Source organism: Chamaea fasciata, unplaced genomic scaffold (assembly GCF_029207755.1).
Source record: "Chamaea fasciata isolate MVZ Bird 193981 ecotype frontalis unplaced genomic scaffold, bChaFas1.0.hap1 SCAF_1, whole genome shotgun sequence".
NCBI lineage: Eukaryota > Metazoa > Chordata > Aves > Passeriformes > Sylviidae > Chamaea > Chamaea fasciata.
Window position 1 is genome coordinate 134,788,865 of NW_027094086.1, and position 19,573 is coordinate 134,808,437.

Sequence of the window (19,573 nt, forward strand, 5' to 3'; positions counted from 1 at the left end):
GTCAGGTGAGTTACATATAACACCAAGCTCTACAAAGACACTCATTGTAAGATACATAGTGAAAACAGGAGCTATTAGAAACGTACACACAGCTGGAATACACACCCATATTGTGCACTTGCTTTCCTTTCAACATCTATAATTATAAGGATATTGTAGATATATTATCACAAATCAACAAATCCGTTTTCCACAGTGTGTTACTAAGCAACTGTAACCAAGACCTTGTGTAAATAAGATTAAAATTCCAAGGTAACAGTACCCAAATACAACCTCACATTGCACAGCCAAAGAGAGTAGAATGCGTTCATATTAAAGGAAGAATGACTGCTTAGTTTTATGTTCAAACAGTTTAGATATACAGAAAATGTAAATGTATTTATATCACTTTGTAGCCATTTCCACCATACAATGAACCCTGCAAAGACCTAACAATCGTGGTGTATTTTTCAGACAAAATAACTAAAAACTTTTTCAAATTAATTTCATTATTCATCACATACATTTCATTCTGCCATTTAACAGTATCCAAACTATACAAAAATATACTACTTTAAATAATCTACTGATAGTCACTACTACAACTTTTAAGAGAAGATATCATAGTCACATGCACAGTGTGGAAGAATACTATAATTCAACGATTACTTTTTTTTGTTGTTGTTGCACTTCCAATAGGGAAAAAAACTACTTTTTTCTAGTCGTAAATACAGAAGTATAAGCACCTTTCTAATAACTGGCTGCACTTGGCAGGCATGTCTCCATCACTCCAGCACTCAGACTTTCTATGGGCTTATGAGGAAGCTCCAATTCCAACAGAGCGGACCAGAACGCTCTCTAAGCAGAAGAGACTGTTGTAAGCATGTGAAATTTTCCTGCCTCTGTCAGTCCTGCCTTCCCACAGAGTTTCAAAGTTCAAGTCTGACCTTGTAACAAATGTGACTAAATATTTTAAAACACAACTCAAATTTAAACATAGAATAACAGAATGTTTTGGGTTGGAAGGAACCTTAAAGATAGATCATCTAGTTGCAACCCCCAGCCACCACAGACAGGAAGGCCATCCACCAGATCAGGTTGCTGACCCAGAGGGCCCATCCAAGGATGGGACACTTCCAAGGAGGGGGTAACCACATCTTCTCTGGACAACTTGTTCCAGTACCTCACCACCATGAATAAAGAATTTCACCCTACCATCTAATCTAAATATCTCCTTTAAAACCTTTCCCTGTTGTTCTATCGCTATGTATCCATTTAAAAGTCACTTTCACTTCTTTTTTTGTAAATTCCCTTGAAGTATTGGAAGGCCCCAATGAGGTCACCCTAGAGCCTTCTCTTCTCCTGGCTGAGTGACCCCAAGTCTCTCAGCCTGACATCATAGGAGAAGTGCTCCACCCCTCTGATCATCTTCATGGTCTGCTATGGACTAGTTCCAACAGGTCCACATCCTTCTTGTGCTGGGGACCCCAGGGCAGGATGCAGCACTTCAGGTGGGGTGTAGAGATTGAGAATCAACTCTCTCGACCTGTTGGTCACTCCAGTTTTGATGCAGCCCAGGATGCAGCTGACCTGGAGGCTCGAAGACTCGAGTGATATGGGAAGCCTGGCTGCCCAAAGACTGAGGCAAAGTCATTGACTACCTCAGCCTTCTCAACATCTATTATTGTCAGTTCTCCCTTCTCATTTTTCAGGGGGGGTATACTGTCCTTGCCCTTTCTTTTCTGACTTATAGAACCCCCTCTTATTATTCTTCACGTCCCTTGCCAAGCTCTGGTCCTTCTGTGCCTTGGCTTTCCAGACCCCATCCCAACACAGTCAAACCATACCTCCACACAAGTCACCTAACCTGCTTTCATTAGCTTTGCATTCCCTTCTTACTCCTCAGTGAGAGGAGCAGATCCTTGCTCAGCCATGCCAGTTTCCAGCCTGCCTCGGCTGATTTCCTACACACTGAGATGAAGAGTTCTTGTGCTCTAAGGAAAGTGGCCTTTAAGAGTTGCCAGTTCTGGTCAGTTCCTTTTTCCCTAAGGACAGTTTCCCAGAGGATCTCATTCACCGACTCCTTCAACAACTGGAAGTCCACTCTTCCAAAATTCAGGATCATGACTTTGCCCCTTGAGATCCCAGGCTCACCAGGGTACGGTCGCTACAGTCCAGGCTGCCTCCAATGTAAACCAAATCTTAAGGGACAAACACTGTTATTTTATGACTGGCTCACAAGCCATCATCTAGAAATCAGCAACAATGGAGACAGAATCTTCCTGGATAATTTTTCCTGGTTCAACCCAGTTTTCAGGAACTCAGGAATATCACAAACTCTTTCTGCTCCAAGCGCATACTCCACTCAGTTGACATTGCCTCATTTTACACATTTATGCATCTTCACAGAGAGTCTTTTCTTTAAACCTTAAAAAAAAAAAAAAGGGCACTGCATATACACACCACCTGCTGGGGAGAAGATGAGAGAACAAACATGTGACAGATACTAATCACGATGCTTAATGCACTCCTGGCAGGCTCTCTGCTACCAGAGCAAGAAGAATCATTTTACAAACTGTGTGGATGGAGCAAAAAGGAAAACTTGCCAGCTTTATTCACTCATGGCTTTTAAGTTCTTCTGCCTCTTTTAAACATTTAAAGAACATATAATATATGTAGAGCCTTTTCTATCCTGAATTCTCCTGCAATGACAACTCTGTCCATAAACCAGCCTTGGTGGAATGGCACATTTCTCTACTTCCCCATTCATCTTTCACCAAGAGTGCACTTTAATACCGCTGCGCCGTTGGTACCAAACAGTAAGTACTTCTCTCCCCACTGCTTTACGTATTTCTTGTCCTGGAGAAATGGTTATGAGTCTTAATATTTTATGTCAGTCAAAATATAAGTTAATGATATAATCCACGATACTAATGTGTGCATCTTCTTGAAAGGTCAATAAAAGCTGCTCTGCTTACAGCACAAATGGAATCAAACCACAAGATATTCCATTGAGCACATCTCTCCTGCTGGAAAAAGGATGACAAATTGAACATTCGAAAATGCACAAAAGGCTGTATTTCTTAATTCTTCCCATTGAGAAAAAAGAATGTAGAGTAGTTAGTGGCCTACTTCAATTAATTTTATCATCTACATTTCTGTTTTCCAGTAATGAGAGCAGTTAGAAGAGATAAGTCACAGTTCTAGGATGACTAGTTGCAACCACATCTAAAAAGCACCTTTAACTTTTAAAAGCATCTGAAAAAAACCTACCACCATACTACCATTCACGTGGTATTTTTGAGTATTTAATTCTTTCAAACTCCCTTCAATAGTCTATACTTATGGCAAGGCTGTTTCAGTTACTTGTCTTCACTTTGACTAGTCAGTCCTCAAAACGATGTTTCAGGACATGAAGAATTCCAGCCCCCCTCAGAGACAGGTATTGTTTTACAAGGCACTGGCCCATCAGCTTTACAAAACTAACATCTCCTGGGTAAAAAAGTGTTCAACTACAACAACAGGCACTCTGTAAACAAACTATGTAATGGATGATAGTACTCTTCAAGTATTTCACTTTCAAAATGACAGTAGAAACGACATTCTGATTCTGCAGGATCTTTTCCTTTTGAGTGTTCAGTGCATTCCTATTTAATGTGTGACTTTCTGGGGGGAACGACAAATAACTTCTGCTTTTCACCCATCTCCATTGCAAGGCCAACACGGCTGAGACAAATTGTTATGCATCAACAGAATTGTTTACAAAGCTCTGCTTGGTACAGCCTTCATGAAGATTGTGGCATATGGAAAAATCTTTTCACTCAGATGCATATTTCTAACGTTACCCAACAGTTTCATATCCAGAGTCTTCCACATACTATAAGGTGTGATTAAGCTTCCCCTGTTCAAGAATAATCCCATCATTTCTCTGGGGAAATTGATAAGGTGTCTGACTATTTGTAGAGCTGTAAATGTTGAAGTTTTCCCAGCTCTTTCCCATTTACTACTTAATTCACTATGACCAAAACAGATGATTTTTTATTATAGTTGCCTTACAGCAGATAAGAAAGTGGTGCCATGAAGGTTTCCAGTGCTAGGAAAAATGCCAGATTATTTATTTGACCTTATTTTTCTTTACAAAAACAACTTTTGAAAATTAACATACCTATTCTTGCAAATTACATTGGGACAGAAAAAAAACCTGCTACTATTAAATTGTCTCATTGACCTAAACTGCCCCGAATAAGACTTGCAAGCAATAAAAATACTGAAATGACCAACATAGCTCTTTCCAGAATAAACACATTTCAACTAATATGCAGTAAAGATGGGAAAACAACATAATTTATTAATTTTTGCTTTGCATTTAGAGTTGTACTTTTTCAATTCCAGATTTTTTTAATTGGTTCATGTGAAAGTAGGCATGCATACAGTTGGGAGGAAAAGTAAAATAATAATTTTAACACCAACTTTCACAGTTCCTATGCAATTACGTTGCATTGTAATATGTAAAACCAAGAAAGACGTTACTGGTCATGTTCCTGTGGAATAACAGCAAAGAACCAATGACAAAAATCTAGAATAACCATAACTGTAGCAGTCTACATTAAAATTATCAAGAAACTGGTTAGAGCAGTATCCTTCTTTGTTGTTGTAGTATATAAGGGATATAGATGTTCCTGGTAACAAAATAAAATTTAAAATTAATTTCTATCATGCGTAATAAAAAACGACTGTGCAAATAAAAGAGTTCCTCTTTTCTTAAAGGTTTCTCTCAAAAACACATAGAAAAAGAAGCACCATTCACGGAAAAAAAGAATGTTTCTTCAATTTTAATTTACTTTGTTTAAAGTCTCCATTCTAGCAATATATTCATCATACATGTGAGTACAGAAGACATCAAATTCCAAATGTCACTTGGTTTATAAGACTACGTTTGATTTTGCAACTTCAGAGCAAGACTAAAAACTTTGGCAGATACACCCTCAGTTCTAGAGCATGAGACAACACAGGAAACACAAACCACAGAAGGTAAGGAATTTAGTTCAAAGTTAGATCTGTACTGAAAGATTTTGTAAGCATTTCAACAGTCCTGGTATTGTTTGGGTGACTCATTACTGCTTTCCAGGGCAATATTCAACATAATGCTTGATATGTTAAAGCAATGGGGGCAGGAACCAAAATTTTAATTCAAGTCTATATAAAAAAGAAACATGTTTATTAATGAAGTCTAAATAAAATTTTAAAAATACATGCCTAAGAAGAAGGAAATTAAAAATGGGGACTAAAACAGCTCTAAGTCTGTGTGTTAAAGTGTTCCACAAGGCCATCACTACCACAGACTTCTTCTTAACTCTCTCCCACACCTCAGGAAGCAGCAGTTTCTCACATCCAGTTGCATGAATACACACACCATTCTTAATATCATGTGTGATTGAGAAACAACTCTTTTTTTTCAGAAGAATTGTGATCGAACTTCTTTCCAAAAGGAACATTTTCTCTAAAAATGACCATTCTTCACAAGCCATAGGGAAGAACCCCAACTATAATTCCATGCCCTTGAAAACAATGTATTTTATCTGCTTCCACACTCATAGGTCCTTATTTGTAAATTGTCATCATAACACTAAATGTAAAATACAACTATAATAAAATTAATACATGAAAATATTGAAATATTGTCGTATCAATTATGCAGTAGTTGTTTTGGCAAAATACACGTAAGCAAAATAAGCTTAAGTGACAAAACTAAATCCTTTGTTGCTGAAAGCATTCTACTACTACAAAACCAACACAGATAAAATATGGATTCTTACAGGGGGAAAAATATTGTTCAAATTCGTAAATTCATGCAAAACATCTCCTAGTATGAAATTGTTCCACTGGAAAAAAAATTCACCAGGCATAAAATTGATTAGTAATAATTTTTACTATGAAACATTAATCTACTAGACTGCCAGCTTTAAAGATCTGTTCCAAGTCTGTTCCTGAACATCCAGTTCCAATTCCTTTGGTATAAGAAAGAAATATTAACTGTATCTATTAGTTATCTGTTATCCCAGTTGTGAAGTACTGCCTTGGCAGCAGTCTTTCTGAGGATGCACATCAAAGAGACCCTTAAAGATTTACACAGCACATCCAAGATGTGTGCAAACAGCGCAACAAGGGAGGCACACCTGTCCCACACCAGGGGCAGGGGTCACAGCACATCAGATGCTGAATTACTGACACACCTGAGGCCCACAGTGGAGATGAGAAACCTGCTGGAGAGATCTGACCAAGCAGTCAGGTGGCTTTGCCAATGCACAAAGAAAAATAGCAGAAAAAAACCAAAGTGTCCTGTTTGCTCACCAAACTAATTCTGTCAAAGCCTGTGTCCCCTCCGAACAAAAGTGATAGGACGGAGGCTATGAAAAATAGGGAGCTGCCATTTTCCTCAGGGTGAAAGAAGTAATTAGAGAAAAATAATAATTTTTACCCCGTTTCCTTCAACTTCTGAAAGCAATCTCCTTCTCATCCACATCCAGCCTAAGAAGCTTAAAGTTTCCTTTTAGTATATTGCATACACAGTATTATTCTGTGTAAGGGACATAATCTGTCATTGCCTTTTGGGCAGTAAGAGACTCCTGCTGCTGACACAAATGAGGCTTGAAACAGCAGCAGTAGCATGGTCATGAAAGTTAAGCATTTAATCAGTATAAGAAATTGAATGCCACTCTTTCGAGTCTCAGCTCCACAAAGACAAGAGTCATCCTGAAAGCTCTTTAACACAGGAATAAATACACAGCTTGACCAGCTTGTATTCAGACATTAGAATGTCTTTCCAAACTTCCTGAAGTAACTAGTGGGGAAAACAATTTTATATAAATATAGCTACATTTTTCAAGTTTTACAAAAAATATCCATAGGTACTGAAGCAGCTTGGTAGCTTATAGAACTAAATCTCTTCGTAGATCCCTTACATTTCAAGACAAATTCCAAAAATAAATTTTTTGGTTATGCTAAATTGCTTATAATTAATAAATGCAAAACATCAACAGCACCAATCTAAATTATGACTGCTCAGAATAATCATTTTCATCTCAATGGAAAAAAAAAAAAAAAGAATTTTACAATGTACCCTTGCTTGAACTAGACTACCAAGAAAACTAAACAAATGCTCCTTTTTGTTTTCACATGACTCTCACTGCGCTCCATAGCTTCCCCAGAAGATTTTCATCTTTCTAGGGGCACTATTTGGTATCCTAGCTCAGTGTCCAGAAATATTTTTCAGGGGGCAAAAAACTGAGAAACTATCTTTTTTCCAATTGTCATCATATTTCTCATTAATTCCTAACTTCATAACAATCACTTCACTGCATGTTCTCCAAAACAGGATGAAGTCATCAGTGCCTGCAGTAGCAATAAACTGAGTCACATTTCATATAACAGTGCCTCCTATTCCGAATATTCATTTATCATTAAGAGAATGATAGAATTAAACTAACTCAGACTGAGCAAATATTCTGCAAGAACTGAGACCTGACTATGTGGTGAAGCACGGCACGGAGTAGACTGACCACTAACTCAATCCAAGCTCATCTACTTGGTTTTCCTTTTTATCCTTCCAGCTTCTTCCATTCTTGTTAATACGGATTTCCAACATTTCTGACAAAACTATAATAGAAGCAACAAAGCAGTATCAATAGTGAGGTATCTGGAAATGTCTGTTTAATCTCCATTTTGATCTTCAGATAAAAATAATCCAAAAGCTCGTGACAGGATTCATGATGAGAGTGGCCCATTCCTAATCAAACACTCAGAAATGCAACCATCTCAGAAAGCTTGCTATTGCTGAACTGAAAAGTTCAACCAACATTTTTATAAATTATTTCTCTTTCCCATCTATCCTTGTTTTCTCTGCTTACATCCTCTTCTCTTCCCCTTGTGTAAGCAGACATCATCACCATTAAATGAGATAACTTCTGGGAAAATTACTAGAGGTGTCATATTTCAGACAATATTATTCTTCTAAATATATTTTTGATACATTTTTTCTTCCAGACTGGTTTTACCTTTCTCCATTATTCCTAACACTTTTGTGCTGATGACACACAGTTTGAACAAGTTATGCTAATAACTGTTCTAACAAGCTTCATCTCTGTTTTCTAATAGCCTGACAAATTCCTACCAACTACTTCAAAATATAAGTCTTATACCTTCCTATGTTACAGCATAATTGTAATTCCAAGCCCTCTAAGAAGCTTTGCATTACAACATATATTTCCAGGCAGGTTCTTTAAAACATGTACTGGCACCTCCCTTACAGCAGCAACACACCAAGCATGCTGCCAGTTCTAACAGTCTTAATCATCTCCTGATCAACCACTTATTGAGCCCTTCTGTTGCTAGAAATCGTCATACTGGTCCCTTTTCTTTTTGTATGACTGAGCAAATCCAGTCAGAAATGTCCTCCCTTCTGCATCTGCAGATACACACAACCAATACTATGCAACATAACACCCTATGTGTTGAACGTATGCCAGTCTATAGTACCATGCTTTTTTCTTTAGTCAATTTATTTCCTCTTGACACTTTTCCCCTCCACAAATTTAGCCACTTGCATTTTAATTAAGTCTGAAACCAGCATCTTTTTTCTTTAAAATTTTTCCCCAAGTATTTCTATATACATTTTTCTCATGTCAAAAGGAATTGCATTACAAGTATTGAATTCTTCCAGAATAAAACTGGAACAGAACAAAACAAAAACAGCTATTACCACTTAGTTTGCCAGGTTTAAAAAAATACCTGAGGTATAACTAAATTAAAATGCAGCACGAGTTTATTTTTAAATCTGTGAAATTGGCATTATACCAATACACCTGCACGAAAAAAGCTGCCATTTAGAGAGGAAGAACATGAAGGACTACCTCCACACATTTGCTCTCCTAAGAGGGGAAAAAAACATAGTGTGAATTTTTGAAACTGTGAACCAAGGAAGGAAATTTATCCAGTATCCATATAGTTGTACATTTTTAGAAATCCTCTTTAAAGAGTAACCATGCAATTCCCAGAAAAGCCTTTGCAATTGATGCTTAAATGACAGCTGGCCAAACCACAATTCGTTTTTCCTTTTTAAGCTGCTGTGGTCTCCTCTCAAGTGTGACACTGCTGGCACACTTTTGTGCCCTCCTCATACTAAGATGTGATGGGATCAGTTACCACCACACGTTGCAGCACAACCAAGAAGAGAAGTTTTTGGAGAAGGAAAACAGGAGACATGGGGAGGAAGAAATATGAGAGAATAAAAATTCTGCGCTATTTATCAGCCAGACTTTTCCCCCTAGTACAAATGAAAATTACAGAGGCAACATGAGGAGAAAGCAAGGGAAAATAGATTGGCCAACTCTGATGTAACATCTACTCCAACATCAGAAGACAGAGGGAGGCAGAGAGAGAAGAAATTGATTGATCCGCAAATTAGGCAGAATTACTGCAGGGTTTTTGTTTTTCAAAAAGCTGCAATATGAGATGACATAACTGAAGGCAGAATGAACTGGCTGGTGTCATTTACAATGAGAGAGACCGATTATTCAACAAATACTTCACCCACCTCTTCTATGGGCAAAGTTTTCCATTGTGAGTCCTGCCTACTGTCTCCTTTACAGGGGACTTCAACATCGCACAGCCAAACACTGCCCTCAGTGCAACTTCTACAATCCCTAAATTTAGCAAGGTGCTATAAGCACGCCACAATATTCAAAATTATTAAAATAAAATAAAAGTAATTGACCACTCAGCCAAGATTGTTTATTGTCTGGATAATTACAGTAAGCTTTCACTGACATTGTATGTAAACAGCAACACATGCTTCTTGACACAGAGCTGACTGACATGATATTGTCCTTCTCAACTGGCAATCACCAGCTCTAAAAAATCCTAAATTGGATGAAAGATTGCAACATACACTTATTTTTCTTCAAGCTTTATAAAGTAGAGCATTTCAGGACAGCAGGTTCATTTGCTACAAACAGCAACATTAGCAGACCTGCACAGAACCTCAAATTCAGCCAGCTGAAAATACTTTTCTTAAGTCTTTAGGCAAATACGATGGGATTCTCTATTGTTTAGAACATTTAAAACCCCAAACAGTTAAACCACAAAGCTGTTATCAAACCATACCATCAAGACTTCACAGGCTTGCTACAACTGGTTCCAAAGCTCAAGCTGTGCAATGAAAATAAGCAAATTATGTGGAATAACAAAATTTCATCTATGGTTCTTTTTCTCTTGCCTTAATATTTGAATAAATAAAATGAAATTAACTTCATCCCTCTTTAGGACTGAGTGCAGAAAGCAACAGTAAAAATACTGAAGATTATCTTAAGCACCAAGAGTGGCTAAAAGACTAACAAGCAAAGAAAAACCCACTTATACTCAAACTGTGTCTCAATAACCACAGTCCCCTGAGAATATGTTTAGTATATTTTATGACTAAAAGTGCTGAGGATAGGCATGTCTTCCTCCTTGGGAAAGTTATCTGCTATCTACAATGACCAATAATTATATATATTAAAAACACACAATTACTTGAGCCAAGACATCAACTGGCAACAGGTCGGGATTCCACACAGCAAAGCTGTCTATGCTTAGCGCAGTCTTCAATCAAATAAAATTAAGTAAAATTAAATGTATTGTACTTATTAGCATATTTTCTATTAATTTGTCCCAGCAACACCCTAAGTAATTCTAATTTATAACTGTGCTTTGGAGCAACAAGAGGGGCAACAATAATATTTTACCTACAGGTAAAATATTAAAACAGGAATTCCAAACACAGACCCTATACTCACATTAGGAACATGACAGAACTGGCTCAATGAAATCTGAGAATTCACCTGCTCTGAAAGATAAAGGAAACAACTCATCTCCCTTGGGGTCCTTTTTCTACTCTGCTTGGACCAGCAGGGAAGCAGGGTGGCTACACTAAGGTGTAGGTCACCCTGGTGGCTCTCTCCAGTTTGCCACAATGAAAACCAAGGCACCTGCTGGAGCTTACAGAGTCCTCTCCCTGCACGCCCACCACGCAATTAATATATGCAGACTTTGACCAAGCATGAAATTAGGACATGGCCAATTAAACATGTTGAAACAGAACCCAAGAAAAGGGTTTGTATCCCATTAATCACATGCAGTCACAGAAATAAGAAACAGCCCAACTCTTCCCAAGATCTGAGTTTCAGTGATGATTATTCTTTAGTAATTCCTTTACAACTAACCACCATCTGCCTTATGCACGTTAGGCAGCAACTCTGACAAAGTGTTCTTATGTGCCTTCTTGGAACAGTTTAAAGATATCCATCAAACACCTTTAAGGGACTCAAATGTATTTTGCCTAAGAAGTTCCTTCAACTGTTCTAGCAAATAGCTCAGCTTTACATTATTGGATACCACCAATAGTAATAGGACTGAATACTGAATTAACCGAAAAAGAAAACACAGTACTGAGCATCAGGAATGTATGTTTCTTCTAAATATAGTTGTCCCTTATATTTAAGCAGTCTGCATAAATATCCAAGATTATGTTATTTCACAATTTTACTTTTTCTCACAGAACTCAGTGCTTGATCTAGCACTCCATGAATAGGTAGAGAGGATAAAGTAACTCTCTTATTCATCACTGCTCACTACAGAAGGGAAGGCTGCATCAGACCTGATGGTACATACTGCTCCCAGTATCCTTCTAGGCCTTCAGGTAGCAACCTGGGTGATGAAATAAAGATTATACTTATTAAATTTGCAGTGTGCTTACAGGCTTTCTAGTGGGAGGGTTGACAGGTTGATAGGAGGGGGCTGTAAGCACATTAGAGAACAAAATTAGAATATAAAATGAACTTGACAAATTGGAGAAGCAGCCTGAGGGAAAAAAAAAGGAGATTTAGTTCAATGAGAACCAAGTGGAAGATTCTGTGTTTAGCCAAGAACAATTAACTGCTCAGATAATGGATAATAACCACTGCTGAGGTTGCAATTCTGCATAAAAACATAGCCTACAAGAATCCAAATATAATTTAACAATAGTTCAGGTTTTACAACAGAAAAAATTAAAAGGCAAAGACTGTCCTGGGATTTAGAAGAAAAATTATGTACAAGTAGTCTTGTTGTTGTACCAGCTCTGATAATGTTCCACTGGGCACTGAAATGAGAAATATACACTTCGGAAATAACTGAAGGTAAAGAAACAAGAATTAATATAAAATACAATCCATCAGGATGAGGGCAGAGTTAGAGCTGTTCTGTTTTAAGAAAAGATTGCTGAGGAAGGATGAATGTTTTCAAATAATGGAGTTTATATTCATGCAATGCTGAAAAAGAAGTAATGGACTTTAAAGTTATAAGTGTAATTGGCTCTGAGTTGAGACCCTTAGCAGCTGTCTTTCTAGCAATTCTGTTGTTTCCATTATCCATTTAATATTACATTTTAACAGGAAAGTCTTCAATACACAATGCTAATAAAGTGATCAAGTACAGATCTTTGCTTTCTAGGAAGGTTTTCAAGGGAGTTTATGGGTGGTTCATTTTCCAGTTGAAGATGAAGAATTTGAAAACCCTGTTTATTCTGTGCACTCTCTTACAGCAACTCTTAGAAGTCGCCCCAACAGATTTCAGGCTCATTCTCACTGCTTCTTACATAATTTTCTTTCTTCCTGACATTTTTAAATTGAGAAATAATCACCTGCTGAAATCAATACTGAAAACCATTTTTAGTAAGGATAATATCATTACACTCCTAGCCACCATCTCAAGATTTTCTGACTGGTAGAGAAAAATAAAATAAAAAACACTCATGTTTCACAGCTAAAATCAAAGTTCTAAACATAAGTTCACCATTCAAGACAATGGATTGCACTTAATGACCACATTCATCCACTGATTAAAAGCAACTGCTTCCATTTTCCAGACCATGTGACTCTCCAGAAGGCTGCACCACGTTCTTATCATTTCCAAGCTGATATAAAATCACTTTCACTTTTTTTATCCCTCCCCTAGAGTATACTAAAATGTAGGGTTTGACTGCTCTTGGACATTGAAGATGTAGTACTTCTAATATCATCACAAAATTTCAAATGTATTTGCACAGCTATTTCCTACTGGCACCCATTACAAAGAAGTTAAATCTAGGAAAGAAACATAGAACTGATTATGAGTTTTTCTTCATGTCAATAATCCACACTAAGACTGATGACAGTAGACTTGAATTTTAAGTTATGTAATCATTCCATGATTATGGTGGCTATCATATATAAAAACTTGAATTAAACTACCCTGTGTGCAGGCAATTAACAAAATTTTAGATACTAAGTATTTCAGAAGAATTTATTGCAATAGTGAGGCTGTTTTTGCAAGGGGGTATATCACATCCATGGAACTTGAAGCTGCTAGGTTTGCAGAAATTAAGAAGCATATCTCTGTTGGATGTGTTCACATGTGCAGGAAAGTCTGTCTGCATCAGACATTAAATCTAATGAAGAGAGCATATTCCAAAAATATGCATTTCAGCTTCTACGTTTTGCATAAAAAGTAGTCTTGTGTTTTGGACCAGTGAATCTGTTAAAAGAAGAATTTATATGAACATCCGTAAGAATAAGTTACCATATAATCATCCTACATGATTCAATCATTTAACAAGCTTGAGAACACAAATGGGTAGTTGCCAAAATGCCATTCCTTTCCTTGCATCATCTTGCTTATTTGCAGCTGGAAAGGGTCAGCTCTGAGTTTGCAAAAGACAATAATATCAACTTCTCTTCTTGACATTTCCATATATATTAAACAAGTATTTTATAACATCTATCTGCAGATATTAAGGTGGAAGAGGGATTCAGACCTGCATTAAGCCCCTGTGATTTGATAAATCAGATTACCGAAGACTTTTTAATTGTCTTAACCTCTCTTTTACTACTTTTATGCACATTCAGAGAAACAAAGAATGACTCATTCACCTGCTTCAGGCAATGCATAGCACCTGGCTGAACTGCAAAATTGTCTGAGCCCTCCCATTTCATCAACATTATTGCACAAATTAGGCAGCAATCCAGAAACATGGCATATCTAAATCAGACTGCAAATAAAAGGCAAGACTAAAGTCGTTAAGGCAAACCGAGTAGTGTCCATGTGCTGTGCATCTACAAGCCTCAAGATGTTCTGTATGAGGCCTTCCAGATGAAATGAGAATGCAAGTAAATGTAACTTACAATACTGTAAGTTATTACAGCACTGTACTGCTTAGATCCCAGCTGAGATAAAAGCATGATACTATAACCACTACACAAACAAGCAGAATTAACTGTCCTGACTCAAACAGTTCACAAATCATGTAAATAAAAAAGAGAGGGAGAAGAGAACCAAGTTGTTCAAGCTTTTCTGTACAAGAAAACTGAAAGGTTTAAAGGAGACAGATTGTGAACTCTGTGACCCAAAGATGATTCTTTTCAAAGCCACAGTATATACATACACATAGAGACAAAGTTTTCCCTTTAACCTTGTGGTAAAATCTTACATAGATCTACAACTTACAGAAGCTATGTCAGTAGCCCTGACATTACTTTTGGTATCAGTGTCTCTTTATCACAAGGAAGGTATACAATCATTTAGACGGAAATGTGGCAAGATGTCCAGCAAAAAAATTTGCCTTTAAAAAAAGCAGGATGGATCCTGCATTTACAAGTAGGTCTGCCCTTTTCTAATGGTCACTGAATTAAAGTAATTCACAATATATTCCTTTCTTCACAATATATTTCCAAACCCTTCTTGGTTTGCTAGCTCCTGTTAATATGTCTGACCTGACTCTTCTCCACCAAAAATATAGTTCGAACAATCACAGATCAGCATCTTTTTGTTATATTAACAGAAAAAAAAATGTTTTCCAATTAAATAATTTCTGATCTTTACCAGTAAAGTAACAAAATTCATTCATTTCAGCCCCTGAAGAAGCAAAAGAATGGACGATTCTAAGACCAAAGGTCAAAACATATTCAATAAACTTATCTGACCTGTGAATTATCAAAGCACATAGAGATATCATTAAAGATAGTTTTTCATAAGGAAAAGTTGGAAAGCATCTAACTATGGCTTCCAAACCTGTTGAACAGCTTCATGATATTCCTTTGCCATTCAAACCTAGTGCATACTTCTTCATTTTTATCTGCAAATTGCACTCTTATCAATGGATGGCCTCAATAAACAGTTTAGTAGTAATTACTCTCTGTCAAGTGTTTGTAGGTGTTTGTATGAGTAAATTGACACTCTTTTTTCACAGATTTTGTGATCAAGCAGCATTTAATGTAAAAATGGATTTGCGTCTTACTAATGAAAACAGAATAAGATACATCATAATTTGAAATACTGAAATGGTGTCTGCCTTGCAAATCAGTAATCTTTGAGATGCAAGGATTCTCTGTCAAAATTCAAGCCAACTGTATTTTCAAAACAGTCTTGCAAAAACATCTTAGCTGTCCTTTGAAGAATATTAAAGTTTGTTGAAACCACAAGGCACACCTTATTCTTCCCTTCACAGTTCCACAGAACACTTGAAATTATTTACATTATATAATTAAGGTTTCTCATTTAAAAAGGAGGGGCACAAAAACCCACCAAACTTTAGTTTACAAAAAGTTAAGAACAAAATGCACATTGTTCATATTAAACATTACGTCTTGTCTCTTTTTTAATGGAAAAATTCCGCAATTCTTTTCACAGTTTTACATTGCTGATTCCCATTTCATACATCAGGTTTGAGAGACATTTCAAAGGTAGAGATTATTTTTTTCAAGGCTCACTCTCACAAAGCTCATTACAGCAACTGCCAGGAAGAATAGCACCTGAATGGTACATAACAGATCCATCCGTCATCCTTACTCCCCCTCATCCATCAACAGAAGGACACACCACAAGCCAGAACTGCATATATGAAAAACTCTCCTGCAACAGAAGTTGAATATGCACAGCTTGGAAACCCTCATGTATTAGCATGGAGGAGGTTTTATTAGCAAGCAATCTTACTGAGTACAATTAAGTATCTGATTAGATGAGAAAGATCAAGCAACCAAAGCATCATCCCTGACATTTAACCACAAAAATATAGGTAAAAGGCACCTATCAGAGTTAAAATTACTGTAAAGGATGCAACCTGTACTTCAACTCAAACAGTGCCACATGCAGAGTCCCATCCAGGGCCAATACTCGAGGTTAGTCTCAGCTTCCAGCATACCACCTGTCAGAGCATGACTCCCTCCCTACACGGCTCTCTCCAGCCCGTGACACCGGCAGCAGAGCACACTTTGTTAGGAGAGGTCTAATGTCACCCTCATACACTGTGTGGAGCACTCCAGGGAAAGCTAGGAAGTTACATATGTAACTCCATATGCTCCTAAAGCAATCCAAGTACAACTGTGCACACTGAAACAGGTGTTTCGAGTTTTGGCAGCACAGCAGATTTATAACATAAATTGTATTTTAGACACTGACTGGATTTGATTTTAATCTGAAAGAAATGATCATATGCTGTTGAACTTTTCTGTTATGGCCAGCCATGGACAGTCTATCTCAACATCAAACAAATATTTTAAGATAAGTATAGGAGAATATTCCAAAAGAAAAATAAAATATGTCCATAGCTTCAAAACTCTGTCTCTTAAAACATGTTTTAAAGACATAAAGGTGAAAATAACAACAATATACAAGTAACATATAAGATCACATTTGATTCCAAAATCTTAAGAGCTATCCTTCTAAAAGAGCATATTATAATGGCTTCTAAAGATTAAAACACACTGAAATACAATTAGCAAATTTTAGAAGCATGGTACAAAGAACAATAAGCAACTTATTTTCTCCGTGTATCAAATGCTCTTCTGCAGTATTTGCAAGCCAAATATCAAAGCACTCTTCAAAATCCACACAACAGCAAAATTTAAAAGTTGAATGCATCATGAGTATACTCAAACCAATACTAATCCATTTTCTTAACCAAAATCTAAGAGAATAGCAAAATAGCATGAAGCAGTAGAAGCAAGGATTTTGTAAATACCTAGCTTAGAAATCTGAGATATGTGGAAAAACTAACAGTTTTAAAAACAGGTCGTCATGATTTCTAACAGGGTACTGTTTCTGGTAAACTAAACAACCGAGAAGCAGTTTGCTTATTACAAAATGCTGATCAGGTCCATAACCCTGAACAGAGAGCTGCATAATGGACAACTGTAATCCAGCACTGCCAATAATGAATGTAGCAGGAGTCAGTACTAGATCCAACACTTTCTGGGAGGAAAAGACCTGTATCCTCAGACTGATATGAAAACACTGCCTAAACACATCATAATCGAATATTTTCATCTTCTATTACACCAATGCAAGTACAATACCCTGTCTAAAAAGATACTGAACTGCTCTAGACTACACTGCTCTCTCTAGATTAAGTTTTTACAGCACGACAATACCTATTTGACAATATCCACAGCCAGGTTTTCTTTTCATGTGCATTTCTGCAAGACTTGACATTTACAATACTTACGCATTGCAATAAGGTTTCTTTTCATATCCTTTGTAGTTATTCATGTTCAGAGCCATTTTGCAAACTTCACAGTGGAAACATCCTTTATGCCAGTACTGTAAATAGATGTAAAGTAGAATTACTTAAGGTACTGATGTTTTGAAAGCAGCGTTAGGGTTTAGTAAACATAAAAACACAATCACCAGTCAATATTTTGGCCATGCATTATAGGTCCCTTAACTGAATCAAAACAATTACTTTCACATGAAACCAAAGGTGCTTCTGAAACACTCTTGGAAACGTAAATTCTCTGCTAAGGTGAATGCCAAAACCCCTGCATGCTGACCTCGCCAGGATAATTTTAAAGATAACTGAAGCAGGAGTTTGACGTTTTCCTCCTTTTTTTTAAAAAAAGGACCCTTGCTAAGAATGCAATACTACGCGAATGCAATCACTAACTAACGTGACGGCTGGCTTTTTGGTACGCCGCACAGACACTAAATTTAGCACATAATACGGCATTTTCCTCCGGTGGCTTCTACCACCTCGCCTTGCCTTTCCGGGAAGGGTAATTTGGCGCATCTCTCACAGCCTCAGTGTTGTTATTTACGGAGCGACCGCGGTGGGCTATAGCCGGTACCACCGGGGACACCCCCGCGGGACGGCGCTGCCGCCGCCCCGCTGCCCCGGCCACGGTGCCAGGGGCAGCCGAAACCCCCCCAGCTCGGGGAGGCACCGACAACTACAGCCGGGAAAGGGCCGCCTACAACTTCATCCCTCGGGGAGCCGGGGCGGCCGCGGGGACCCGCCGGCGGCCCCGGGCACCGTCATTCCCGGGCGAGCACCGCAGGGCGCCCCGGCCGCTGCGGCCCCACTCGCCCGGCGCCAGCGCGGTGACACGGCCGCTGCCCCCGCCGGCGGCGACAGCGCGGATGCCGGCGCAGCGGCGGCCCTTAAAACGCTGCATTTGCCACCTGCCGGCTCGCCCCGATGCCCCGCCGGCTCGGCCCTTCCCTGCCCGTCCCGCCGGAGCCGCGGGGAGCGGGACGGGCACGCCCGGGAGGCGCCGTCCCCGCCCGCCCGCGCCCCAGCACCTTGTCCAGGCAGTTGACTTTCTCGGTGGGATAGACCACTTTGCCACAGCGAGCGCACTGGGGGTTCATTTTGCGGCTCCTCTGGGGCGGCGGCTCAGGCGGGCTGCGGCGGCCGAGGTTGCGGTGCGGCGGGCTGCGCTGGACGGGGCTGCGGGAGGCCGATCTCTCATCCCCTGCCCTGGCGGGGACGCCGGGGGTCCTCAGCGGCTGCGGGCGGGCGAGGAGGTCATCGGCGGCGGCTGTGGAGGAAGCGGCGCTCCAGCTGACTGCGGCTCGGCAGCATGTGCGAGTGGGCGGGCGGGGAGCCGGTGCTGCCGCCCCCGCCGCTCGCCGCCCGCCCCCGCCGCCTCCCCCGTGTGCCTGCGCGCTCGGCTCGCCGCGCCGCGCCGCGGGTTGGGTGACTCACGCCGAGCCCCGCGCTGCAGCCGCACGCCAAGCCAAGCCCACCGGCGCGGCCCGCAGCGAGGGGAGGGCAGAAGGGGAGGGCGAACCCCGCGCCGCAGCCGCCCCGAGGGGGGCGAGATGGCTGCGGGGGGGTACCCGCTGCGCCTCCGGGCGCACCTGCCCGGGGCTCGCCGGGGCGGGGCCGGCCCTGGCGAAAGGGAGGGAGATGGAGATGGAGAAGATGGAGATGGAGAAGATAGAGATGGAGAGCGAGAGCGCGGGGCAACGACGGCGCTGCCGGGGCCGCGGGGAGCTCGGGAGCTCCCCGAAGTGAGGCCCGAGGCCTGGCGGTGCGCCCGTGGGCACCTGCCGGGCGCGGCTGCGGCCTCCGGGCCGCTGCACACGCAGCCCCCGAAGGCACCAGCGGGTGTGGAATGTCTGTGCGTTCCCCCAGCCTTGTGTCCGAGGAGTTTTCGGGCGCGGCGTTGCAGCCTTTCCGGGGCTGAGTCTCGCCGGGTCTCACCAGCGGTCCCGCGGGGCATCCGAGTCGCAGCCGGAATGGCAAATGACGCTCCCCGGAGCAGGC

At 40.0% G+C, this 19,573-nt stretch overlaps 1 protein-coding gene across 2 annotated transcripts in view; it reads right to left on the reverse strand.

The window, feature by feature from the left end:
* NEBL (nebulette) overlaps positions 1-18,871 on the reverse strand; it is a 245,584-nt gene extending 226,713 nt beyond the window's left edge. The window contains exons 1-2 of one of the 2 annotated variants that reach the window (XM_066198895.1): positions 18,604-18,871; positions 17,531-17,625 (exon numbers count right to left, since the gene is read on the reverse strand). In XM_066198895.1, the coding sequence (XP_066054992.1) occupies positions 17,531-17,625; positions 18,604-18,672 (164 nt within the window). In that variant the 5' untranslated portion in view covers positions 18,673-18,871. The remainder of the gene's footprint in view (positions 1-17,530; positions 17,626-18,603) is intronic. The other variant, XM_066198903.1, reaches the window with a different exon arrangement.
* Positions 18,872-19,573: the final 702 nt, after the last annotated feature.